We start from the raw sequence: 27,808 nt of genomic DNA on the forward strand, positions 1-27,808 counted from the left end.
CAACAACTTCTCCATTTATCATTTTTACTACTTCTAATCTTCTATATGCATTTTATTTTGGAAGTTTCTACTTCTATCTCATTTAATTTAATTATCTAAAAAAAAAAATGATAATAAATCAAGCATAGTCATGATTAGAGATTTTATACCCAAATTTTTATAATGGTTGTGACATAATTAGAAGTAAGATGTCTCCTTTGCAAGATTGCCAAGTTACAACGAAGCCTTCTTATACATATTGCTCACAAATGATTTTAAATGCATCTCCCATCAAGGATTGCCCCAATCCAAAACCAAGTCCAATAAGGTGAGAGTGTACCATGCCCAATAAGGTTAGAGTCCAATCAGGTTAAAAGTCCCACACATTTCTCAGGGTAAAATGGTCAATTAGACATGTATCGGGTTTAGGGTTTGCACTTGCAGCGTTCCGGTTTCACTCCACACTTCGCCTAACCATTTGTGAACGAAGAAGAACAAAGGAACAAGTTTTTCCAGTAAAGGCGCAGCAGCAACCATGGCCAGCACGAAAGTCCAGAGGATTATGACCCAACCCATTGTAATACTGCTTATTTTCTTCATTATTTACCCACAAAGTTGTAGTAGTTTTATTATTTCACATGTAATTAACTTTCTTGTGCTCATGTCTTGTTGTTGCAGAACCTGATTTTCAGGTTTCTCCAAAGCGTAAGTGTCAAATTTCATGTTTTTCTCTTTGTTTCTTTTTATATAAGTCGTTATCTTCGTTCGCGCTTTGATTTCTTGTTGGTTTTAATTTTTTGCAGAAAGCACGCATTCAGATTTGGCTGTTTGAGCAGAAAGATCTGAGAATCGAAGGCCGAATCATTGTATGTTTCCTTTCCCTTTTCTTTTGTTTTAAAATGTCATTGCTGGCTTAAACTATACCTGTGTTGAAAGTTTTCACTTAAAAATATATCTTTTAGCTTGAAATTGTGACTTAATTTTCAACCATTTCTGTTGCTGACTTTACAGTATTAAATGCCACTTTTTTACTTCGAATATTAACCATTGGGTTACATTGAATGGATGGTTGAGAACCTGTGTTTCATTTTATGTTAAAAAGATCCTAATCCTTTATTATTGATACTTAATGTTTTAATGTTTTATTTTATTTTATTAAGCAGTCCAGCACGAAACTTTTACACATCTTATATAGACTGCAAATAATTTCTTGATTTTGTCTTCATCATTCGGTGAAATTAAATATTTACTGGAGTTGGCATCTGAATCAGTTGTGTCTCAAGACCTTGAGTTGTTATTACTTCTGTTTCTAGTCTATTATAGCATAACTTATCAGTCCTACATTCATACGTCTTTATGTGATAAATTCTATATGGGTTTTTAGAAAAGATGAAACATTTGTGAATTGTTCTTGGTCAATTGCAGTAAATTTCCCTCAACCCGAATGCCTTTTTCCACCAAGCTTCTTACATTGACTGGGCATTAGTGACAAATACCTTGTTTGATTACACTAATTACGTTGGAAGTATTAACTAATTCTGTTTTTTCTCTTCTTTTATATTTGCTCTTCAGTTTTGTTATTGTGAGTGTACTCTGAAATTCTTCGTTAAGAATTTTTTTCTTTTTGTTTTTGATAATTTGTCTGAGGTGTTTCATATTGTAGGTCTAGGAAACACATCTACCTATAATGGTAATGCAATCTGTTCCTACTTAAAGAAGTAACAAAAAATTTTGGCACAGAAATAATTAGTATGATATATATGTATGTATGTATGTTGTTGAGGAGGCTTTTTCTCATATAAGGAAAAACTATGTTCTGAACAATAACGTTTAAATTCTGGTACATCGTTTGTTTCAGGGATTTGATGAGTACATGAATTTGGTTTTGGATGATGCTGAAGAAGTCAGTGTAAAGAAGAAGACCAGGAAGTCACTGGGTGAGTTGCATAGATAATTTTGTTAAGAAAAAGGGACTTACGAATGACTACTTGTATTATCTGCAAGAGTTTTTATTATTTCACTATGTTAGCTAATTATTAATGTTATAGGGAGGATACTCTTGAAGGGAGACAATATTACTCTGATGATGAATACGTATGTTCCCTATCCCTCAAATTCACGCTCACATGCACACACAAAGTTTATATTCCATATCTTTTTTCCTGCGTGAACTATTTTTCTTGTAAAAATTAACTGTCTCATGAAAAAGATTTTCTGTGTCCAGGGGAAAATGATAATTGAGTTGATTGATGGTGGCTTGTGATTTTACGAAGTTGCTCTTTCTTCCTTTGTGGTCAATCTTCTTCCTCGAATTCACTCTAGGCAATCAATCAAGCAGAATATTGTATTTCACTGCTAAGCTTTCAGTACACCGTCTGCTGTAACAATGAATCTGGAGACTGACTATCGATGTACTGCTATTTTTATGATATTCTGTTTGCAAAATTTATCCCCATTTTATAATTACAGAAGACCCTTTTCCATGGTTTCCCCAAACTTAAGATTTCACTGGTTATTCCAATGGGAAAATGATTACTCTTCAGCCTTGTTTGAATAGAAGGAAATATTTATTTAGGCAAAGTTATGAATGTGGTATCAGTTCTGCAGAGAGTTTGGTGTTTAAAAGCTGTGAATTATGAAACCGCTCTGGTTTGGCATAATTCCTAGTTTAAAACTGAATAAACTGAATCCAATATCCACACAACCATTAAACACAGTAATGGTCTACGGAAGCACATTTAAGGGCTATTACTATGACAAGCTGGAAATCTTTCCGGTTTCTGTTTGCCTTGATACGGGAAAGACATCCCTCATACACATCTTCATTAAAACTTGAGAGCTACTTCTAATACAACCACCACCAACTTAAAAAAAACAATCAGTGATTACTACTACTACTACAACAACAGTTTTGACTTCATAGAAATCAAAATATCACCAGCTCACTATAGACATAGATACCGCTACCTTCTGTTTTATTGATATGTAGCTATTATTGTCGGTTTACTAATTGCATAACCATTAGGTTGCCATAAAAATGCAGTCTGATTGCCAGTTTGAGCAAGTTCAGAGATTTTTCTCTCTACAACTCAAGCAGCACAAACTCTTCAATGGCAGGCACATTGCCTAATTCCTTGAGAGCCTCTTTGCTTGGTTCTTCATCAGTTCCAATTGCCATGACAGCTTGTTTTCTCCTGTAAGTTCTCCCTACACTCATGAAGTTGACATTCACATTGTGCTTTGCAAGTATGTTACCAACCTTGCCAATCACTCCAGGTTGATCCATCTGCCTGCAGAGAAGCAAGTTCCCTTCCAGGCTCACGTCCACGGCAAATGATCCGATACATGTCAAGTGAGGTAACCTATTTTTCACTTTACCCTCAATGCTTATATCTCCATTGTCTAAAACAGAGCTAGCAAACTTAGAATCAACACTGGATACATGCACCTGGATTGAATCTATGGGGAACTCTTGGGATGAATCCACAACCACACGTTCTTCACTAATGCGGAGACCTTTCTGCTTAGCTGTGAAGTCTGCGTTTACCAGATTGATAAATGAGGATGATATCGGTTCAATGATGCCTTTTGTGATCATGGCTCGTAGAATTCTTGTGTCCAAGTCATCTGGGTTTCGAGATGATCTATAGGTCACCTTTACAGTTTTGATTCCACTCCCACCAGACACCAACTGCACAGCTAGCCTACCAAGCTTCTCAGCTAGCAAAACATATGGAGCCAACTCCGACAATACTTCAGCAGGAACCATTGGAGCATTGACGGCAGTAGCAGAAAGTTCCCCGTTCAACGCTCCAACTACAGCCTCTGCTATCTCAATAGCAACTCCTTCCTGATATACAGGATACATACACATCGATACATTAGCAAAAAATAAATTAAGATCCCATTTTTCACAAGAGCTAGCTGAAACATCATACCTGTGCTTCCTTGGTACTAGCTCCAAGATGAGGTGTGACAGTAACATTCTCATGATGCACTAGCTTACTCTCTTTTTCCGGAGGCTCTTGACAGAATACATCAAGTGCTGCCTGTTTCATCAACATTAGGTAAAAAAATTTCACGCATCTCATCTGTTAACATAATATGATTCTATCTGCATAATTTTAAGAATCATACCTGGGCAACTGTTCCATTATCAAGAGCTCTGACTAATGCATCTTCATCAATAACGCCACCTCTTGCTACATTGATGATGCGAACTCCCTTCTTCATTTTAGAAAAAGTTTGGTCGTTGAAAATGTTAGCAGTGGTGGGAGTGAGAGGCATATGGAGGGAGAAGAAATCTGCAGTAGCAAGAGCCTGATCAAAAGAGACCAAATCAACACCAACAGCACGGGCTCTGTCAGCTGGGCAATATGGGTCATAAGCAATAACATTCATGCCCAAACCCCTTGCTCGTCTTGCAACTTCTGACCCAACTTTCCCAAATCCCATCACTGCCAATGTCTTTCCAACCAAGGACACTCCCACATACTTGTTCCTCTGCCATTTTCCTGTCACATTTCACCATTCATAAATGTTTTAAATGAGGACAATTGCATTTGTTTTTGAAAGGTCACAAGTAACTCAAGAAAATCAAGGAAGATCCAGAGTTTCAACGTGAATTTGGTGGGCTGTCGCTCACTCTCCATAAATTTTAGAGCAATTCTGTAAGGAAGCACTAGATTAGTATGGATTGAAAAACAGGGTTCTATTAACAACAAATTGTAAAAAGTATAAATGTTCTAATAATTGCAGTTAATTTTGGCTCGGTATTTTACCAATTCTCTTGTTTCACCTTAAAATATGTGTGGGTAGAAAGCATTTTCAGATATTTCCAATTGTTTATGAAAGCGACCAGGCTAAATGCCAAAATAAAGGGAATAAAATAAAACCAAAGTATATAAGTGAAAATTCAACCGTTAATCATTCTCCCTTAAGCATGAAGCAAGCTTTTAACTTCATTATGTTTAAAACAGAAGATTATTAGATAATGTCAAAGATTATTAAAATTCCAAAATTTGTACCTAATTATTGCATCTAGAGTAAAAATAAATAAATAAAAAAAGATCTGAATTTATTATAAGAGCCCATGATAAATAATATTATATATAAACTAAACTGTTTAGATCTTGTATTAAAATATATGATATAAAGGCCAAGGGACTATTCCCTCCCCTCACCGCCCACCCCCCAAAGTATGTTGTCATCTCAAGTTTTTTTTCGTTAACTTTGAAAATCTTATTTACCTACCCATAAACAGTTAAAATTAATAGTTTAAAGGGTAAAATCCTTATTTTATCTATAATATTAAAAATAAATTAAAATTTTAGCTCTTTTCCCCCCTAACCCCTAAAAACTAACCATTTTCCCTTAGGTCAAGTTTTAAAAAATAACATTCCTCTCCTAGAGTTTAGTTTTCAATCCCCGACGTCAAAGCATGCGGTATCGCGGATGATGAAGTTTTCCAGAGACATCACCATGCTCCAACGGTCTCTCTTTCCTCCTCTAGAAGCCAGTCGACCGAGATCTGGCCTGAAAAGTCGAAGAGCTTTGTTAGGAGACAAAGCTCTTCGACTTTTCAAGCCAGATCTTGGCCAACCGGCATTCTAGAAGAGGGAAGAGAGACCGCCGAAGCATGGTGATGCATCAAAAAGTTTCGTTGTCGATGATGAAATCGGATTTGATGTCGGAGATTGAAAACTAAACCTTAGGAGGAGAATACTATTTTTTAAAACTTGGCCTAAAGAAAAATGGTTAATTTTTAGGGGTTGAGGGGAAAAAAGAGATAAAACTTTAAGAGGTTAGGTTTTATTAATTTTAACGGTTCATAGGGAGATAAATAAAATTTTCAAAATTAATAGGGAGAACTTGCAGATGATAGCATACTTTGGGTGGGAAGAAGTGCTTTGGCCTAATATAAATTAAAGTTACCAGATTTCATGGAAGCATCAGCCTGAGCAACATTTCTGGCCATGGCAGCGAGCAACGCGATGCCATGTTCCGCGGCTGCGATGGTGTTGGCGGTGGGGGCATTAACCACCAAACAGCCGAACTCCGTGGCGGCCTGGAGATCTACATTGTCAATGCCAACACCAGCTCGTCCGACGACCTTCAACCCCCCCTTGGCGGCCTCAAAAACCTGGCGAGTAACCTTGGTACCACTCCTCACAATCAACGCATCAAACTTGGAGATCCTGGCACACAATTCCTCCTGAGAAAGATCATAACAGCACTCAACTTTTCCGAAGCCACTCAAAACCTGAAGTCCAGCATTTCCAAGCTTCTCGGAGACCAGGATGGAAGGCCTATCTTCCGAAATGAGTTGCTCAAGATTCTCGAAGTTGGAGGACACGATCTCTTGGGTCTTCAGGGATACTGCGACGGACAATGAAGGAGAAATATGATGAGAATGGGAGAGGTTGAGAAAGGTGGGGTGGAAAGAAATGCAGGAAGATTTTGAGGAGGAAAAGAGAGGTGCGAAGAAGGGTTTGGTTGATGAAGAAAAATAAAAAATGGAAGTAGCCATTGAATTGGAGGGAAGGAATTGTGGTGAGAGTTGGTGCATAGGAGAGAGATGTTTATGGTTGATGGATGGATGCTATATGGTAAAAACTTGTGATTGTCAAGAGAGGTAATAATAAAATCTAAACCAGTAATTATTCTGATTACTAGAAACTTATATATTATTATTTATATATAAAATTATAATTATAATATTATTAATGAAATAATATCAAATGATTGTAATCACTGAAAAATCTACCCTTGAGTGGGGAATACTTGCTTGGCAGAGAATAATTGTACTACTACTTGATTTCATGTGCACATTTATGATATCTATCTCTAACACTCAGATTTCAATCACAAGTTGTGAGATGAATTCAAGAACTGGCTGGAAAGTTGAACTAAAAGATTTCCCATTTCCTGATTAAAGACACGTGTCCACATGAGAATCAACTTTACGCTCATCCAAGATTCCTTTCTCAATTACTGCATTCACAAATAAAAAAAAAAAAATAGAGCCAAGTGTAGAAATGCAAACATATTATATAGAAATTATTGGTTGAATAATATCAAGTTCATTGGGTTTTTTCATATATTATTAATAAACAAATTTTAATTAAGAAATAACAAATTTTATATATAAGGAGAGTCAAGTGAATTATCTGATTTTTGTCTTCATGTGTAACCAGGTGAATTATTATTTATTGCACAATGAGTGGGTGGGTAGGGCCAAGTTTTCATTTAGTCCTTTTATTTGGGTCCCCCCCCCTCTTTTATTTCTGACGTTTCAATCACTATTTTTTTTTTGTTATAATTTATATTTTATAGTACGATGTTGAAAGACTTTCATCTCATTTCAATTTAATCCACAAATAATTATTCCTAAACATCATTTTTGATTAATTTGCAAATTTAGAAAACTTAAAAGAGGGATTTGAAACCCACATTGTGGCCCATTTGTATACTTAAAGATGTCGACATACACCAAATCTTGACCACTATTTCACTCCTACAAAAATGATGGAGAGGAGAGGGCAGACCCTCTTTGTCATTTCAACATGTCAAAATTCTGAAAATATATTATTTGTATATTTATTTGTCATACATAAATTTATTATATTGGGTAAAAAAAAATCTCTAATATGGACCATTAGATGATTGTTTAAGTATAAAGTTTTTTACCAAATCCGCTACACTATGATAACAATATCCAAATAAACAAAAACCAAAGAGCTCCAGGGGTAACAAAGAACCAAATATAGAATAGGAATTTCAAGAAGAAAAATTGATTCTATTCCACAACTCAACTAGTACAATATTACAAATACAAAAGCATAAACCAACTGCTTTTTCATTATTAATATTCATAGCAGTAACAACACTTTCTCATAGCGAGACGTGTTCTTCTTTGAATGAATGAATCAATAAGCCTAACAAACAAACAAAATTTTCACAGCACAGCTAGCAAGATGGCAGACATTAGCAGCAGAGTAAGCTACATACAACTAGTCTATGTAGACCACAAAGAAAATGATCATCGATTTCTCACTCGCTCTTTTAGAATCTTCAATCCAACATATCTGTCAAATGAATTACCAATATGTTAGTTGATTTCCCTTATACAAGTATGCCATTGACAGAGTTAATAGATAAGGTAGAACAAGCAAGCGAATTACCTTCCAAGCATCATCAAGGTAGCCTGAGGGTTGGTTCCTGGTGATATTTTAAACGTTGATCCATCAACAATTCGGAGAGCATCGATGCCAAGAACACGGTGTTCACCATCGACTACTTTCCCCACAACACAGCCTCCATGGTAATGCCATATAGTGCTAACAGTACGACGACAGAAATTAGCCATTTGGGCATGGTTAGATTGATCAACAGGCAATGCAGGCCCTACAAACCTGAAATTCCTAGTACCAAACCAATCTCTGAACTTGAAAATATCCATGGATCGGCTCCTTAGAATGTCACCAATCTTGCGTGTGCCATTGATACACCTTTCAATATCCACTGGGTTGCTGAAGTAATTAAACCGAACAATTGGATTCACCCTGATGTCGGTTGAAGCCAGCCTTAATGTACCACTTGAAACTGGCCCAATAATCTTCTCCATGAGGGTAGCCACAGTTACGTAAAGAGGCGAAGATGGTGTCCCGATGAAAATAGACCGAGCTGGGGATGCAAAAGGGATAACATTGGAGGCTGCTTCAACATAAGCCCCTAATTCAGTAATGCCAACAACCTGAATCAATGAGTGATCTAGTGGGATTGGAGGCACAATTGAGATACCATTCCTTGGATTATCATAAAGGTACTGCCCAACATATGGATTATGAAATGCCACTGGAATCCCCCAAGTCGATAGATAAGGCCTTGGACCAATGCCACTCAACAACAACAACTGCGGACTCCCAATAGCACCAGCACATACCATCACTTCACCATTTTCCCTCAACATTGCATGATGATACCGCCCAATTGCATCACGATAAACCACACCAATTGCTGTCTGTTTAGCCCCAGAATCAGCTGAAGAAGATGCCAACAAAATCCTCTCCACACTTGCATAAACAGCAACTCTAATATTCGAACCTTCTGCATAACTAAGAAGGTCAGCAGCACTATGCCGCCTACCTGAACTATCAAAAGTTGAACCACCAATCTTAGTCCCCAAAACATGATTCAAATTAAACCCATTATAAGGATCAACACCAGCCTCCAACAACCCATCTCTAACAGCAGATTGCCAACCTCTCAACTCAGGCCTAAACACAACCAGCTTCTCTACCCACTCATAAGACTCATTAACAACTCTAAGGTCCCAATGCATACCTGATTTCTGATAGAAATCTTGATCTGCCCGGCTATAAAACCCAGCATTGATGGCACTACTTCCACCAAGAACACGGCCTCGAGCATTTGGAACTCCTTCCTCAGATCTGAAGGCTTGACCAGGAGAATCATAAGTATCAACGTCCAAGAGGGTGGCCAAGAACCCTTCTTGAGTCATCAAATTGCGTTTGCCATAAGGCACACCACCACGTTCCAAAACAAGTACTTTAAAAGATTCTGAGAGTGTTGCCGCTAATGGACTCCCCGCAGTGCCTCCTCCTACAATAATGTAGTCATAGTAGTCCTCTGATGGAAAGTCCGTGGCATTATACACAAACTTCATGTAACTTGGTTCTGATGTAAAGAAAAATATTTGTGTGTTAATCAAGAAAATCGAATGAAAACTAATAAACAAGTTAATGAAAGTTTTAATCTTAGCTGATTCTTTTATTTTCTCCAAACTATAAACACAACCCAGTTCAGCAAAACCAACAAGGTTTCTGTTCTTTTATCAAACTGAAAAAGAAACGAAAAGAAAGTTTGTTTGTTTCCCGAGAAAACGGATGAATTTTCTCTAATTATTTTGCATTTTCCCGGGAGTCAAACAGAAAATGAAGTAAAACGAGCATAGAAAAACAATGAGTGGAGCAAAATTAACCTTGAGGTTGTTGTTGATAATGTCGTCTAGAACAAGAAACAGTTGAACAGAAAATCACCAAAAATACAATGCGAAGAAGGGAAAACCGAAAGGGTCTGGCCATTCCTAATCAAAGACGAGTAAGGAAATAAAGATTGTTCGTGTTTAATATTGAGAAAAGACGATTCTTGTTGTTTAATCTTGAAAAACGAAGAAAAAATTAAAGGCTTGGGCGGTTTCGGGGAGGAAAACGAGCGAAGCGTAGAGCAGAGCGTTAAGAATTCAGTTAAAGATCATTATAAAGTTGCTTCAGAGCGGGATTCTCTGTGGCGCCTCATCAGCAGTCTTTGAGAACGTTTGAAGTCTTTGGACGGCAGGGGGTTTTGGGTTTTTTAGGGAGGTTTAATAGTTGAAGTTAATTGTTATTTAATATAATTAAATTTTGGTTAAATATATAATTTTCTTTTAATAATAATAAATAATAAACAATTTTTATCATTTAAAATTATCAAATTTCAACATAATTTATAGTTTAAAATGTGTTCAATGTTTTATTAACTACTTACCATATATTGAAATAAAGGATCCAAGTTGTATTTTAATAGTAATATATAATAAAAAGTAGTACTATTTGCTTACCCAATTAATTATATTATGATATATTAATATATTGGGGCACTTATTTCAAACCATAATTTTATTAATGAATTAATTTTCATTATAATTGTTTTATTCTGAATATATTTATTTCATCTTAATATATTATTAAAAGGGATTTCAATTCGTAACCTTTTTTTTTTTATCACTTAAGCTATCTTATCATTTCTGTTGTTGCTAGTATTATATCTTATTTATTTTCAGTTTCACTTTTTTACGTTACAAGAGTATACATTGATTGAAATTTGGTTTTCGTTCTAAATCACAAATTCATTTCAAAAAAGTAAGTCATTGATCTTACGACCATATGAAAAAAAAATAGCACAAAGTATTTCAACTGGAAGAAAAAAAAGTTAGAAACAACTGTATTAAAAAATTTCATGCAATTATTTTGAGTAAATTAAAAACAATGCAAAGAAAGAAAAAGGTATTTTGAAATACCTCATTTGGTTGAAAGTAGGGCTGGAAATTGAGATTTCCAAACCAGACCAAATCTTGGATGAAAGTTTGGAATTGCACTAAACCTTGGGTGGGAATAAGTCCTTTGGACAAATGTACCAACCTTGCAGGCTCGAACCCAGGACCAAACAATTTGATCATGGAAGCACATGCACCACCAAGTCCACACAAGGCCGGTGTGTCGAGTTCTCAGATTTATGGTTTTGTTTTGCAGATCTTCTTTTGAAAAAAGCAAATAATATATTTCACATTTTTATATAATGTTTTTCTATTTGGTACATCTTAATATATTAAATGCCAATAGCTATTTTGGTTTTCATTTTAAATCACAAATTCGTCTAAAAAGAGTATGTCACTGAGCTTTAGACCATATAAGAAAAAAAAAGGGCTCCAAAGTATTTCAATTGGAAGATAAAAAGTTAGAAACAATGGAATTAAAAATTTTCATGTAATTATTTTGAGTAAATGAAAAATAATTCAAGGAAAAGAACAGTTTTCTTTTTTTATCAGAGACTTGTTATATTTGTTAGACTGATAAATATGAGGTATAATGATCAGATTTATAATCATTATATTAAAAAGTTTCATAAATATGATATAAGTTCGAACTCAAACATTCACCTTAAAAGTTTTGTTAACCCTTAGGTTAAATGAAAATGTATTTTGAAATGCCTCATTATCTAGATTTATAATCACTATACTAGAAAATTTTACAAACATGATAAAGGTTCGAATTCAAACTTTCACCTTAGAAGTTTTGCTAACCCTTGAATAATAATAATAAAAAAAGGTATTTTGAAATATCTCATTAATTGGATCTATAATCTTTAAACAAGAAAATTTCATAAATATAACAAAGATTCGAAATCAAACCTTCATATTATTGGATTAAAAGAAAAGGTATTTTAAAGTGCCCCATTGATCAGATTTATAATTATCATATCAGAAAATTTTATAAATATGACAAAGGTTTAAATTTAAACTTTTATCTTAGAAGTTTTGCTAACCCTTAGATCAATGAAAAAAATATTTTGAAAGATCTCATTGATTGTATCTATAATCATTATATTAAAAAATTTTACAAATATGAGAAAAACTTAAACTCACATTTTCATATTAGAAGTTGCGCTATCGTGTAGATCAAGAGAAAAGGTATTTTGAAATACCTCATTTGGGTGTTGAATGAAAATAGGAATGGAAATGAAAATTTCCAAACCAAACGAAACCTTAGGTGGAAGATGTATCGTATGCTCTAAGCAATCTCATGTACCAACCCTGGAGGTTCGAACCCGGGACCAAATACAGTGATCCCTGGAAAAAAACACACCACCGAGTCCACACAGGGCTAGTACGACGCAACCTCAAATTTATGGTTTTGTTTTGAATTCTTCTTTAGAAATAAGCAAATAATATATTTAACTTTTTTATATTTTTTTTCTCTATTTGATTTTGATACATCTTAAGTACCTGGTTCTAATTAAACGTAATAATTACTTTAAAAAATGAGCGTTTGCAAAACTTGGCAGTCTTTGATCGAAGGCTTGGTGTGGGTGGCGTTGGTGTGAATTCAATTAAAGATCATTATAAAGTTGTTTCAGAGCGGGACCTCATCTGTAATCTAATGTTTTTAAAATCGGAACAGTGATCAAATTGATTACCTTATTGATTTATAATTTGATTAAAAATTGATTGGTTTAATTTATTACAAATTATAATGAATAAATTTTACTTAAAAATTTGTAAAAAGTAAAATCAGTGAGGATACCCATATCCATGAAAATTAAAATATATCATTTTTAAAGAGTAATAATTATTTATTTGATTTCAATAAAATAATTATAATGAAAAATATTTCAATTTCATGATACAAAAAAAACAAAAAACATAATTATATAAGATATTACTTAGAGAAGATATTTCAATAGATATGAGATACTTTTTTTTTTTAATTGTTTTTCTTACAAATTTTTAGAAAATTATTTAATCTAATAAAAAATAATCAAATTGCTCAAAAATAATTAAATTTTTAAAAAACACCATAAATTTTGATCAAACCTAATTATACAAATTTTTATCAGATTTGATCGAGTCAATGAATAAACTTTTTTTTATATTAATTGGATCGAATTTAGAGTTAATTTCTGGTTTAATTGATTGAACTAATTTATTCGATCTGATTTTAAAAACAATCATGTAATCTTTGAGACTCTAGAGTGAACTTTTTGAGTCTTTTGACAGTAGGGGGTTTTGTTTTTTTTTTTTTGGAGAGGTTTTATAATTGAAGTTAATTGTTTTATAATATAATTAAAATTTGGTTAAATATATCCTTTTCTTTTAATAATAAATAATAAACAATTTGGATCCAAATCAAATTTCAACATAATTTATAGTTTAGAACGGGTTTAATGTTTTACCGTACGTTGAAATAAAGGATCAAAGTTTTATTTTAATGATGTCGTTTAAGAAATATATAATAAAGAGTAGTATTGTCTGTTCACTTCACTTGACATATCCTATAACAAAAGTTGCTTGAGGTTTTGATCGGCTCAAGGAATGGTAGGTTTGATAGTTTGCCTCATGTCAGTTTAAATTTTATATTAAAGATTTTTAATTTTAATGTAATTGAAATTATAATAGTACTGAATTTTTTTAATCATAATTCAATTTTTAAATATTTACATTGATCTATTCTAACTCAAGTTGTTTTAAAATTATCTATTATTTTTATTTTGTAAAGTATTTTTACCATTTTAATTTTTCACCAAATTACATCAATATTCTATTAATAAAATATATAATACAATATTTTATCTTATTTACACATGATCTAAAAATTACATACTAAAATCTTTAAAACACATCAATAATTTGACTAGGTAAATCATATTCTTACTACTTAATAACAAAATAAGATATTTAAATTAAAAAATATAAATAATTACAATTATATAAAAATACAACGATATATAATTTGTAAAGGTTTTAACCGCCGATGATATTGTTTTTTCAATATTTTTATAATTTATTTTTAATAAATTCTATTAAAGTAATATTTCTTCTAAATATTCGAATTGATTTAGATCGTATCAAATTATTTTTGCATGAACTTTAACACGATTTAACATAATTTTAAATCGTATCAAGTTAACCCAAAATAAATTTCGTATGAAAAAACTTAACCCTAATCTGATTTTTTTCATATCATATCAAGTGAATGAATAAAATTGAAATTTATCAGGTTTACCTTTTCATATGAAAACACCACTTTTCCTTTTCTTTTTTTTTTTCAGTTTCACTTTTTAACAATCTAAGCTTATGTGCTGACTGGAATTTATTTTTATTCTAAATCATAAATTCGTTTCAAAAAAGTAGGAAGATAAAAAGTTAGAAACAATTGAATTAAAAATTTTCATGCAATTATTTCAAGTAAATAAAAACAATGCAAAAAAGGAAAAAGGTATTTTGAAACACCTCATTTGGATAGAAATAGGGCTGGAACTTGAGAATTCCAAAGCAAACCTTGGGTGAAAGTTTGAAAATACACTAAACTTTGGGTGAGAAATAGTCCTTTGGCCATACACCAACCTTGGTGGCTCGAACCCGAGACCAACAATTTGATCTCAGAAGCACACAGACCACCAAGTCCACACAAGGCTGGTACGCAAAGGTCTCACATTTACGGTTTTGTTGTGCAATTCTTCTTTTTAAAAAAAGCAAATAATATATTTCACTTTTTTATATTTTTTTCTATTTGATACATCTTAAATACCCGGTTCTAATTATGAACTCTTTTCGGATTTTAAATATAATAATTATTAAAAAAAAGAGCATTTGCCAGGAAAAGTTTTGAGATTTTTGTGGTGGACATATATGTCGATCATTCATTTTTTACGTTGTTGGTATTATATTAGCAATTTATTTCAACACTTTCTCATCGTTACTTTACTTTTGATGGTGAAGATGTTGTTGACTGTGAACCAATATTGGATTATTTATAGAGGGATTATTGGAAGTCAGAATCAAATCCACATCCCTGCAAATCATGCAAATCATATCCAGAAGATCAAGCAAATCAAAACCATATCATATCCCAGATAACCAGCAATCACATTCCTAGAATCATGTTTATATTGATTGTACAAATATTATGTTACCGAAAATACATTGTAGTTTACAGTATATAAAGCCATTGCATGTAAAGATTAGAAAGACAAGCAATAAAATCAGAATTCTTTTTACTCTTTTTCCTTAAGCTTCTCTGGTTCACCGCATTGAACCAACTCTGCTCTCTCAGATTTTGGCATGGTATCAGAGCAACGTTCCGAATTGCTCCTTCTGTGATCTTCCGATTTTTTTTTTCTTCTTGGTCTTCAGTTTCAACATTCTCGTATTCCATCAATCTGCACAAAGAAAAAGATTGGATTAGATGGAACCAATCAAAGCAACCACCGAAACATCACCCGAATGCACCACCGAAACATCACAAATGCCAGCGTTTCGGCTGGTTCACTCAAACAAAAATAAACCGGAGCCTGGAGATGTTCTTTATGCTTCACCATCGGATGGACCAGAACTCGTGTTGATAAAACAGACGCTGACCGGAGCCGATAATTATGCACAGTGGGCTAGGGATTTCAGAAGAGCCCTCATCGCAAAGGACAAGATTGGATTCATCGATGGCACTGTACCCATGCCGACGGAACCCGATCTTGTCCGCTTTTGGATGCGATGTAACACTCTTGTCCGCGCCTGGATTAGCAATTGTCTGACTGAAGAGATCGCGGCTGGTCTACCACCTACAGAAGATGCCGGCGAGCTTTGGGGATTCATCAAAGACATGTATGGAGCTTTAGACCTTGCAAAAATCTACAGCGTTCGACAGATTCTTGCGGAGATCCGACAAGAAAATCTGCCCGTCACGAACTACTTCAACAAGCTTTCTGCCGCCTGGAACGAATTGGATGCTGTTGAAGAGTCGATCGTTGCACCACCGGAGGTTCTCCGACAGATCCAATGCGCGAAGGAACGGGAGAGATTGACGCGTTTTCTGATGGGGCTGAATGAAGGATTTGCGGCTTTCAGAACCCATATCCTCACTTTTGCGGAAGCACCGTCGCTCCGACGTGCGTACCACCTTGCCGTCCAAGATGAAAGCCAGAGGAGTCTCGGTCACCATGAAGAAAAGGGCATGGCGGCTTTGGCTGCTTATCAAAGGAGGGAGACGTCTGGAGAAGATGGTGAAATAGGGCAAGATCAAAGCTTTAATTTAAATAGCAAGATCAACGGCCAGGATGGAGTCAAGAGATCTAACGGCCCATATTCATCCACAGCTCAAAATCCGTTTGGCACCCAAGCTTTTAACAATGTTCGTCAAGTCCCAAGCAATTTTAATAATTACAATCAGCCACCCAAACAAAAGGGAAAGCTATATTGTGATTATTGCAAACGACGTAACCACACCAAAGACACTTGTTGGAAGCTGCATGGTCGTCCTGGATTCAGCAAAACAAAGGTAGAAGGGCCCACTGCAAATCAAACGGCTTCAACAAGTATGGGAGCTACAACTGGTCTTTCGTCTGAACAATATGATCAATTGATCCAACTTCTGAATCAGATACCAAAAGGCAATGACATCTCCACTCCATACTCAGGTACGGTTTCGTGTTTTAATACTTTTATTTCTTCGGATGTTTGGATAATAGATTCAGGGGCTAGTGACCATATAATATGTTCCCCAAAATTTTGTACCAACAAAAAATACCTATCTCCTCCAACACCCGTCAAATTACCAAATGGGACCACAACTCAAGCCACCCAAGTAGGAGATGTCCAATTAGGCGAACTCACACTTAAAAATGCCCTTTGTATACCCACATTCCGCTTTAACCTCATCTCCGTTTCCAAACTATGCATAGACAACAAATGTGTAGTAACCTTTCTACCTACTATATGCACATTTCAGGACCATTCGACTGGCAATCTGATGGGCTTGGGTAAAGAACAACATGGGCTGTACTACTGGACACCGAACCCCAAGACATTTTCTTTATTGAATAAAACTTGTATTACTTCTCCTTACTGTAATACAAATCAAATTAATAAAATGTCATTAATTTCCCATCAAAGATTAGGACATTCAAGTACTATTCCATATCCAAAATGTCCCATTTGCCCCCTTGCTAAGCAAACTCGCACTACCTTTCCCACAAGCATTACTTCAACCATAAAACCATTTCAATTAATACATTTGGATATTTGGGGACCTTATAATACTCCTAATTATGATGGATCCAAATACTTCCTTACTATAGTGGACGACTTTTCACGTGCCACATGGTTATACCTCATGAACTCAAAAGCCCAAACACATCCCTTTTTCTTGAAATTCGTATCCATGGTCCAAACTCAATTCCACACAAAAATCCAACGAATCCGAACAGATAATGCCAAAGAATTCTTTAACCATACCACCACTACTTACCTTAATTCTCAAGGAATTTTACATGAGAGTTCCTGCCCTTACACACCCCAACAAAATGGTACTGTGGAACGAAAACATAGGCATCTATTAGAAGTAGCCCGTGCTCTTAAACACCAATCCAAAATACCACCTAAATTTTGGGGAGATTGTGTGGTCACGGCAGCCTATCTGATCAATAGAATGCCAACCAAGGTTCTGGGTGATAAAACGCCTTATGAACTTCTCTTTGGCAAAAAACCAGACATCAGAAATTTAAAAGTATTTGGGTGTCTCTGCTACTCCACCAAACTTCAGCAAAAAGACAAATTTGACACTCGAGCCACTCGTTGTGTCTTCATGGGATATCCTCCACTACAAAAGGGATATCGTCTTTATGATATGGCAGCAGATAAATTCTTCATCAGTAGAGACGTCACATTTCATGAAGATGTTTTTCCTTTTGCTAATGAGATCACAGCCACGACACCAATTGGTTTACCACCAATGACACACAATGAGTTCCTTGAAGAAAGATATGATGTTATCCCATTGCCTCGCAACACTGGCGGTCTATCAACAGGATCTGAACAAGGTGTTGTCCCATCTTCACCTACTCAAGATTCAACTTCACCATTCATGGACGTTCCAGTTACCCTTGATGATCCTGCACAAGCTCCCTTGAGACGATCATCACGAACCACCAAACCTCCTATTTGGAGCACTGACTATGTTTGTACTGTTTCATCTGAACCTTATGCTATCTCTCAATATATTAATTATGACAGGTTATCTCCAGAGCACAGAGTCTCCATCAGTCACATCTCTGCATATCGAGAACCTAATTCATATTCGGAAGCAGTTCAATTACCTCAGTGGCGTCAGGCAATGGCTGAAGAGTTAGAAGCTCTATATCTCAATAAAACCTGGGACTTAGTACCACGACCATCTCATAGAAAACCCATTGGTTGCAAATGGGTCTTCAAGATCAAGCACTAGGCTGATGGCTCCATTGAACGGTATAAAGCTCGGTTGGTTGCAAAAGGGTTCACCCAACAGGAAGGACTTGATTACCAAGAGACTTTTTCGCCTGTCATCAAACATGTTACAGTTCGCACACTCCTCGCCATCGCAGCCTCTTATGATTGGACTATTCATCAGATGGACGTTCACAATGCTTTTCTTCATGGGGACTTAGATGAAGAGATCTATATGGAAGTTCCACCAGGAATTCGCAGACAGGGGGAGGATAATCTGGTATGTCGACTGCGAAAGTCTCTGTATGGCCTGAAACAAGCGTCTCGACAATGGAACACCAAAATTACTGAAGCATTGATCACGTTGGGTTTCAAACAGTCAAAACATGATTATGCCTTATTCACAAAAGGACAAGGTAAATCATTCATATGTCTGGTAGTTTATGTAGATGATATCCTCATAACTGGAAATGATACGATCGCCATAGAACAGCTGAAAAGTCATCTCCATAAGTCATTCAGGATTAAAGATTTGGGATCTCCAAAATATTTTTTGGGGATTGAAATTGCTCGATCTGCAGATGGAATCGTCCTCAGCCAAAGGAAATATGCTTTGGAGTTAATAGCAGACACTGGATTATCTGCTTGCAAACCAAGTATAATCCCAGTAGAACAAAATGTCAAACTCACTAGTCAAGAATACGATCGTAACAGTGAAACAGCAGATGACTCGCCACTACAGGATCATCTCGAATATCAACGACTAGTGGGACGACTAATCTATCTCACAATGACCAGACCAGACATTAGTTATGCAGTTCAGATCCTCAGCCAATTCATGCATGCACCAAAACAGTCCCACATGGATGCAGCTTTAAAAGTGATTAAATACCTAAAAGGATGTCCAGGTCTAGGGTTATTATTCCCTCGCGATAAAAACCTGAAAGTAATGGCTTACTGCGACTCAGACTGGGGTACATGTCCTATGACAAGGAAATCATTGACAGGTTTCTGTGTAAAACTTGGGGATTCTCTTATCTCATGGAAAACAAAGAAGCAACCTACCGTCTCTCTTTCTTCAGCTGAAGCAGAATATCGCGCAATGGCAAAAACTACTTGTGAAATAATATGGATTCGTGGTCTATTAAAAGATCTGGGCGTGATAATCTCAGAACCAGTTGAACTCTATTGTGACAATAAGGCAGCAAAGGATATCTCTACCAATCCAGCCTTCCATGAAAGAACTAAGCATATAGAGATTGACTGTCACTTTGTAAGAGACAAAATACAGGAAGGCTTAATTAAACCTTATCACATTCGAACCACAGAACAGTTGGCTGACATATTCACCAAACCTCTGGGATCAAAACAACATTTTTATCTCTTACACAAGCTTGGAGTTTATGACATCTACAAACCACCAGCTTGAGGGGGAGTATTGGAAGTCAGAATCAAATCCACATCCCTGCAAATCATGCAAATCATATCCAGAAGATCAAGCAAATCAAAACCATATCATATCCCAGATAACCAGCAATCACATTCCTAGAATCATGTTTATATTGATTGTACAAATATTATGTTACCGAAAATACATTGTAGTTTACAGTATATAAAGCCATTGCATGTAAAGATTAGAAAGACAAGCAATAAAATCAGAATTCTTTTTACTCTTTTTCCTTAAGCTTCTCTGGTTCACCGCATTGAACCAACTCTGCTCTCTCAGATTTTGGCAGGGATGAAAAAAATTGTGAAAGATAGAATAACTATACAATATCTATCTTATGTAAGAATCAAAAAATCACGGGATCAAAATTTATCGTGGCTACTCAAGAATTTTACCGTTTGAATTGAAAGTTCATTCATATTGTAAGACTTATTTGATCTTATCAATTAGTAAAAATTTTTTTCTCGAACTCGAATAAATTATGAATTTTTCTATCTTATTCACATATTTTTCCTTCACTGAGTTTCTTTTTCGCTTTTTTTGATCTCTAAAATTTTGTTTTTTGATTTATTATCTTAGAAAAATGAAGTAAATCCTCTTCAAAAGATAGATTGAGTGAAATAGACAAATTTGTATAAAAAAATATAAGTTTAAATGACATTTTAAATTATATAATTTAAATGATATTTCAAGATCAGATAGTTTGAATTCAAATCTTTACCATATTTATAAAATTTTTTTAAATTTATTTATTTAACCAATATGATATATATATATATATATATATATATATAAAACCAATATAAAGAAATAAAAAGGTATTTTAAAATACCTCGTTTAGAGAGCAAAACTTGGGTGAAAAACAATGTAATTCATTCTTATTTACCAACCGTAACAGGCTCGAACAGGGGACCAAACATTTTGATCTTATCGGCTAACGAACCACCAAGCCCCCCACGGGATCTGTGATTCCATTCCTCAAATTTATAATTTTGATTTGTAATTCCTCTTTTGAAAAAAGTTTGCCTAGAAAATAATTAATTTCACCTTTTTATATATATATAGTTTTTTCTATTAGGTACATCTTAATTACCTGGTTCTAGTTATGAACTATTTTCAGATTTTAAATATAATAATTAATTTTAAAAAGAGCATTTGCAAGGAAAAGTTTTGAGTTTTATGTAGTGGAGATAATTAAAAGAAAACTTCGTACTCTTGATTAGAAACCATGACCAAAAAAGGTGTATCTATTCAGCTGTTTAATGCAAATAAGGCATTTTAGAGCCTGCGAAATTGCAAATTATTCCAAGAAATTTTTCTAATTTTCATTTTCATCGGCTGTAATCTGCTATCAATCTATTTTCTCATAATTATTAATTAATGTGAGATAATTTAATTTTCTCAGGAAATCAATACTTTCATGAGAGAAAACATCTACGTTATTTATCACCTTCCGATCTTGTAAAATTTCAATTGGTGGACCGAAAGTGGTTTTTTCTTTCTTTGTAAGTAAAATTAACAGAAACGAGGGACACTCAACCGAGGATCGAACTAAGTTTAACCAATCTTAAAGGAGGCGAGCGAAAAAACTACTAAACGGACAAGTCAGAACAAACTAAACAAACCAAGAAACTACTTCAGCAAAAAATCCAAAATAACAACAACCAACCAAGAACCCAGCAGAACAACAGGACCAAAGAGATCTAATCTTGCAGCCACCAAGAGAAGAGAACATGTGCACCAGCCAGAAATGCAAACAGAGCACAGGAGCTTCAAGAGGCCAAGCAGAAGACAGAACAAGAAGAAAAACAATATGCGCACGTTAGGAGAGGCATAGCAAACTGGGCTTGTATACTGAATAATCTCCAAAAGTACATTTATGTCCGCTTTTTACAGTTAAATAATACGTTGAAGAGAAAACTTTACAATGCTAATTACATTTTAGATTTTACTAATGCAACTATCAAGTTCTTTTTGCCTTCCTGACTATATCATGAAACAAAAGGAAATGACATCCAAGAATGCTTCCATTTTATTCCTCATTTTTCCACTTAATATTTTCTCTAAATTAACTAGAAAAGCATGAATATCGCTGGAGAAGAAAGGGACAATATAGATGAAGATTTTGGCAAAGCAGAATCGTGCAGGAGGCAAGAGCGTTGGGTCCATTTTTTGTCAAGAGACATCTTCAAATGAAAAGGGAAAATTCACAGTACATTATATTATACTAATAAGAGAATAATAATATGATAGGAGTAGTCAAGGGTTGGATGTTGAAGCCAAATCGTATAGAATACATTGAAGACTTGGTCCCTCACCCTGTCTTCAATCTCAGACTACTGTTAGCTTCTCCACAGCCTTGGATTTTTCCTTGACCGCTTCCTCCAGTTTAGCCTTGAACTTTTCAGCCCGCTCCGCGTAGTGATCCACAATTGAGTGTTTAGCCTATGGACCCTGCCTTCTCTCCTCCACAAGATTTCCTCCTTTGTAGAAAGCTCGATTTACAGAGCTTTGATATCCATTTTGTAAAACCCTAGGTCTGACCACATAATCAATATATAATGTCAGACAAGATTTTAATCTTGAAATATCACCAGGTACTCTAACTAGATTTTGAAAAGCAAACAGCATGACACATGTTTTCCCTATTGATAAAGTGTTTTTAAGTTAGACAGGCAAGAATACGTCAACTCAATCCATGGACAAGATTTTACGAAAAGCATGTGTGACCATGTCAAATGGTAAATTATAACAAACCCTTGTGACATAAAATTCTTACACTTACTTTGGTAAGTCAACTGGGTAAACTTTTGAAGTCTAATGGAAGGTTCCCTTACGTTGTCCAATTTCTTTAAAAATCAATTGATTATACATAAATTTGTTATTACTTTCTTCAATTCCGGCAACAATAATAATTAAATTTCCAAAATACAACTAAATTCAAAATTTGGCTTATAAACTTACAAGCTATAAGTCATATATATTCAACTAAATTAGTTAATATATTATTTTTAATGACATAATTTATATTTGTATTGACCTTGTAAATGTCCGCTTAGATACATTCAAACATCCAACTTGTCTTCACGCGCATTTCCACCAATCACAACTCACCCTACCCCAACTCCCAATCAAACAAAAACACGTGATCTTCACGTTCCAATCCTAGACGTCAAAAAATCTCGATTCCTTGCGACTTCTAATCTGAATTGACCATCTTATCCCCCCTTTATTTATTTACTTACCTTACCATTGCATTTTACTTTCATCACTATTTTCTCTCTTTCTAAAATTCCAAAATTTTCATTTTCTTGTGTTTTTGGCGAATCGGGCGAAGCTTCTCTCCCTCTTTCGCCTTTTGTTTTGACATGAATTTTACACAACAATATCTTCCAATCAGACCCCAAATCTTATTGGGTCTTTAAATTTGTTGTCTTGAGTTAGTTTATTCGCTGAGGAAACATTCAAAAACGCTACAAATCTTTGAAGTTTGGTCCGATTATGAAGCCGATTCAACCACCAACGTCTGCGGCATCGTCGCGTAATAGGCGAATTCCACGGAGACGGCCGGACCTAACCCTACCAATACCGCAACGTGACGCGCCTATTGCGGTGCCGCTTCCTCTTCCGCCGTACTCCGCCCCGGTAACGAGTCAGAACAACAACATAGTGATGAATTTCAACGAACTCGAGCGACTCAACCGAGTCGGGAGCGGATGTGGAGGCACCGTTTACAAAGTCGTCCACCGGCCGACTTCGCGGGTCTTCGCGCTCAAAGTGATCTATGGAAACCACGACGACGCCGTGCGCCGTCAGATCTTGCGGGAGATTGAGATCCTCCGAGATGTCGACCACCCGAACGTGGTCAAGTGCCACGACATGTTCGACCACAACGGCGAAATCCAAGTCCTTTTAGAGTTCATGGATGGTGGCTCTCTCGAAGGCTCACGAATTTCTCAAGAAAACTTACTTTCAGATCTCGCTAGACAAGTCTTAAGCGGATTATCGTATTTACAGCGTCGCCACATTGTTCATCGGGACATAAAGCCCTCAAATTTGTTAATAAATTCAAGAAAAGTTGTCAAAATTGCCGACTTTGGGGTCAGTAGAATATTGGCACAAACAATGGATCCTTGTAACTCTTCCGTGGGTACAATAGCTTATATGAGTCCGGAGAGGATCAATACGGATTTGAATCAAGGGCAATATGATGGACACGCCGGAGATATATGGAGTTTGGGGGTGAGCATTTTGGAGTTTTATCTTGGGAGGTTTCCATTTTCGGTGGGGCGGCAGGGGGATTGGGCGAGTTTGATGATGGCAATATGTATGTCACAGCCACCAGAGGCGCCGCCTACAGCGTCTAGGGATTTTAGGGATTTTATAGCGTGTTGTTTACAGAGGGATCCGCCTAGGCGGTGGACGGCGGCGCAGTTATTGCAGCATCCGTTTATATTGAGGGGAGGAGGAACGAATCAGGTGCATCAGAATCTTCATCAATTGTTACCTCCACCACGCCCACTTTCTTCTTAGTAGTTTTTACTTCATTAGTGAATGGATGGATCAATGTTAAATCTTGATTTTGGTTTCTTTCTTTTTCTTAATTTTGTTTGATATGATGATGGGTGAGGTGGGATTTGGTTTTTAGGGGAGTTTAGATGATTGGGGTTATGAAATTAACGGAGGAGCTTCAAGTATGGATATGGATGAATGATGAGGATGAATATCAACTTTCAATCAAATTAATCAATGAATGAATCTTGTCTTTTGATAATTGTTTTATCAGAAAAGGAATTACTGATGAGTATGGTGAAGTTTTTGTCTTTTTTCTGTTTTGGTTATTAGATTTTTGATGTTATGAGATATGGAGATTGGTTTTTGGGGGATTGGGTTTATTGGGTACTGAAATCTTGCTATTTTTGGTTACATTTTGCGTTGCTCAGTTCATTAATTGTTGGATTAGATTTGCCTTTTTTTCTTTTATAAGATGTTTTTGGATGATTTGATTTTATCACTATCTTGTTCATTGTCAGGATGCTAAGCTTTAATGGTTGTTTAATAATCTCATTATAGCTTTGATAAAGGGGAAGTTTTTATTGCCATTTTGAAAGCATGTATATGTTTCTTTCTAAAATGGGTAAAGTAAAGATCTTCAGAGATTTTGTGGAAGGATATAACCTCACTGTTTCCTGCATTTTGAACACCATTTTGTTACAAGGAGGTGTATTTTAAATTCATTCTGATAACATGTTTTTGGCAGCAATTTTAGCTTTTTCTTTAATGTAGTGTTGCAATGTGGTGACCAAGTGGATGAATAATAACTGTGAATATACAGGCTGCCATTGATTTTGTTTTTGTTTTTGTGTGGTGGGGGCTTACTACTGACAACTGCTATGATGCTGACTTAGTATTAGACTTTACATGTAATTGGGAGGTGTGACAATTGAATGATATAATCTCTTAATCAAAATTTGTAAAAAATTGATGAAGATTTAAGCTTTGGTTATTGACTTGTTATTATTGTTAACTTTTTTACTGTTGACAATAATTTGGAAGGCAGTGCCACATGCTATGCCTGGTCTGGTTGGTTAACTTTTGTGGTAATTTATTAGAGTTCTAGTCTATATAATCATTAACAGGGAGAGAGAGAGAGAGAGGTAAACTTTAAAAAGTTACCTCTTCTTCATTTCTGTTCCTTATTATTCTCAAATCATTCATCAAATTGGTAATTGTGGACCTGTATGGATTTTTGGTTTTATTCTTTAAAAAGTCTGGGCAGGTGTTTGATTATTTGCATTATCACTTCCTCTTTCAATTAAGTGAGCATAATCTAATACGTCTGCTGAACTTATAATAAATTATTAAATGGTCGTCTGTTTAATATCTTCATAATATAATTTCTTTTATGTGCTTAAATGGTCCTCCTAAACTATCAAATGATCTATTTAACATAAAAATTATATATAAAAACCAAGTTAATGAATTTTGTTGAGTGAAAAAATAAAACAGTCATTTTACATAGACTTGTTATTACTATTATTATTATTATTATTATTATTATTATTTTGATATGATGGATATTCAAGATGAATTATAATTTTGAAAAATAATAAATATATTAATAAAACGTAGGTAGGGCTTTGATATTGTTATATGTTTAGGTGATACATTTTTAAACTTTGAAAAATATTTTAATAATTTGATATTTTATATAAAGTGTTAGAAGTAGTTTTGTAATTTTAATAAAATTGTTATTTTAATGAAAAAATAAAATAATCATTTTTAGAAAAATCAGATGGAAGAGAATTTGACTCTTAATTAAGCCTTTACCACTATAGATGACACTTACTAACCCACTTACCCAATAGAATCAATTTCCATTTAACTCTGACTAATAACTCAGAAATTTGTTAAAAGATTGTCACGCCCTTGATATTTATTGCTTTTAACTATAAATGACTCCTATTCTTATGCTTATCTTGTATAAAAGTTGGACTTCTCTTTGTTAATGTGAACTGTTGAATAGCTTACATAAACCCAAAAAGGAAACCCGTGTGACTTTAGATCTTAAGCAGATAACACCTACTTAATTAGATCGAAGATTTAACAGTGTTAGTGTCATTTCATTAAACCTCATGGGTGGACAAAAATACCCCCATCCCACAATGATTTTATCTTATGAATGACACCCACAGAGGCATCACACTTTATGGTTATTATTACATGAGATTTATGGGTCCTGGCAATCCATATAAGGATCTTCCTTTCGGCTGTGCCATTTGTGTTCTCTTTTAGAATGAGCTTTGGAAATTAAAGCCGTGAAGAAAGAAATGTAAATGTAATATTACACAATAGGCATTGTGGGTGGGATCAGCTTCTCTTTTTAATGTATGAACGAATATAAATTGATTAATAAAGAGAGTGGCTTTGGCGGCTAACGAGAATAATGAGATGGAATTGTTTCATTTCATTTATTAATATTCTTTTTTTGGAAAGGGAAGGGAACATGCCAAAATAAAAATTATAAGAAAATTGGATGTTATTCTTTTTATATTTAGGAGAGTTCTTTTTTTAAATGTATGGACAAATCCTTTGATAATTTATCGATAAGAGGAAAAAAGTGATTCATAGGAAAACTATTGTATTTATAAAATTATAAAATATCATTCCTCGCATAATTTGTGAAGGGCTTATGGGCTCAAAGCTTAGCCCCTTCTTCTTCAAATAGGCCTAACATTTTGAAAATGGGTTTAGTTTATATAATTCGACTAAATCTTTTTTAATAAAATTACGTGAATCCATTTTGTTTCTATATAATTTATATATATAGTTGATATATTATTATATAATTAGATAATTTTAAATTAAAGATAAAATAATATTTAATCACATAATAATACATTATCTATATATATAAATTGTGTAACAAAATTGGGTATTTTGTTTCCTTCGAATTTTTGATGTAAATGCAATACTAACAAACACCCATTTTGCTATTTTAGTAGGATTTACTTATGAAAAATTAATTGGACTTTAATCTTACTGCGATGGTGCAAATTTGTTGAATAAATTGATAGCTTGTAAGGTTAAAAACAAGTTCAAATTGAATGAAAGACATTAACTTAAGTGATTTAAAGTGAATGTTATATCCTTCTAATTTTGGAATTTGTTTAGACACAATTAAAGTCATAAAATAACTATTAGACAATTATTGAATGATTCATTTAAATTAAAATAATTGTTTAAAGGTTAAAAGTTTTGTCTATTTAAACCCAAATGACATATCTATTTATGAATAAATATCGTGTTTACTTATATAGAAATAGTTATAATTATTCCCCGACCACCGT

The 27,808-nt window shown here is 34.6% G+C and overlaps 5 protein-coding genes across 5 annotated transcripts; 3 read left to right on the top strand and 2 right to left on the bottom strand.

The window, feature by feature from the left end:
- Positions 1–323: 323 nt before the first annotated feature.
- On the top strand, positions 324–2,521 carry LOC123211730 (small nuclear ribonucleoprotein E-like). The gene is made up of 6 exons (XM_044630586.1): positions 324–556; positions 658–684; positions 783–845; positions 1,838–1,916; positions 2,028–2,073; positions 2,204–2,521. The coding sequence occupies exons 1-6, from the start codon at positions 515–517 to the stop codon at positions 2,211–2,213; spliced, it is 267 nt and encodes an 88-aa protein (XP_044486521.1). The 5' UTR covers positions 324–514; the 3' UTR covers positions 2,214–2,521.
- A 142-nt stretch (positions 2,522–2,663) lies between these two features.
- On the bottom strand, positions 2,664–6,548 carry LOC123211725 (D-3-phosphoglycerate dehydrogenase 2, chloroplastic-like). Its single transcript, XM_044630577.1, has 4 exons — positions 5,914–6,548; positions 4,117–4,493; positions 3,918–4,028; positions 2,664–3,829 (listed from the first exon to the last, which is right to left on the bottom strand). Exons 1-4 carry the CDS (start codon positions 6,545–6,547, stop codon positions 3,062–3,064), a joined length of 1,890 nt encoding a protein of 629 aa, XP_044486512.1. The 5' UTR covers position 6,548; the 3' UTR covers positions 2,664–3,061.
- Positions 6,549–7,923: 1,375 nt separating this feature from the next.
- Positions 7,924–9,670, bottom strand: LOC123212483 ((R)-mandelonitrile lyase-like). The gene is made up of 2 exons (XM_044631643.1): positions 8,163–9,670; positions 7,924–8,066 (listed from the first exon to the last, which is right to left on the bottom strand). Exons 1-2 carry the CDS (start codon positions 9,665–9,667, stop codon positions 8,021–8,023), a joined length of 1,551 nt encoding a protein of 516 aa, XP_044487578.1. The 5' UTR covers positions 9,668–9,670; the 3' UTR covers positions 7,924–8,020.
- Positions 9,671–18,695: 9,025 nt separating this feature from the next.
- On the top strand, positions 18,696–19,940 carry LOC123210903 (uncharacterized mitochondrial protein AtMg00810-like). The gene has a single exon (XM_044629397.1). The coding sequence runs from the start codon at positions 18,696–18,698 to the stop codon at positions 19,938–19,940; it is 1,245 nt and encodes a 414-aa protein (XP_044485332.1).
- A 3,172-nt stretch (positions 19,941–23,112) lies between these two features.
- Positions 23,113–24,732, top strand: LOC123212580 (mitogen-activated protein kinase kinase 5-like). Its single transcript, XM_044631756.1, has one exon. It carries the CDS (start codon positions 23,460–23,462, stop codon positions 24,489–24,491), a length of 1,032 nt encoding a protein of 343 aa, XP_044487691.1. The 5' UTR covers positions 23,113–23,459; the 3' UTR covers positions 24,492–24,732.
- Positions 24,733–27,808: the final 3,076 nt, after the last annotated feature.

Source organism: Mangifera indica, chromosome 3 (genome assembly GCF_011075055.1).
Source record: "Mangifera indica cultivar Alphonso chromosome 3, CATAS_Mindica_2.1, whole genome shotgun sequence".
NCBI lineage: Eukaryota > Viridiplantae > Streptophyta > Magnoliopsida > Sapindales > Anacardiaceae > Mangifera > Mangifera indica.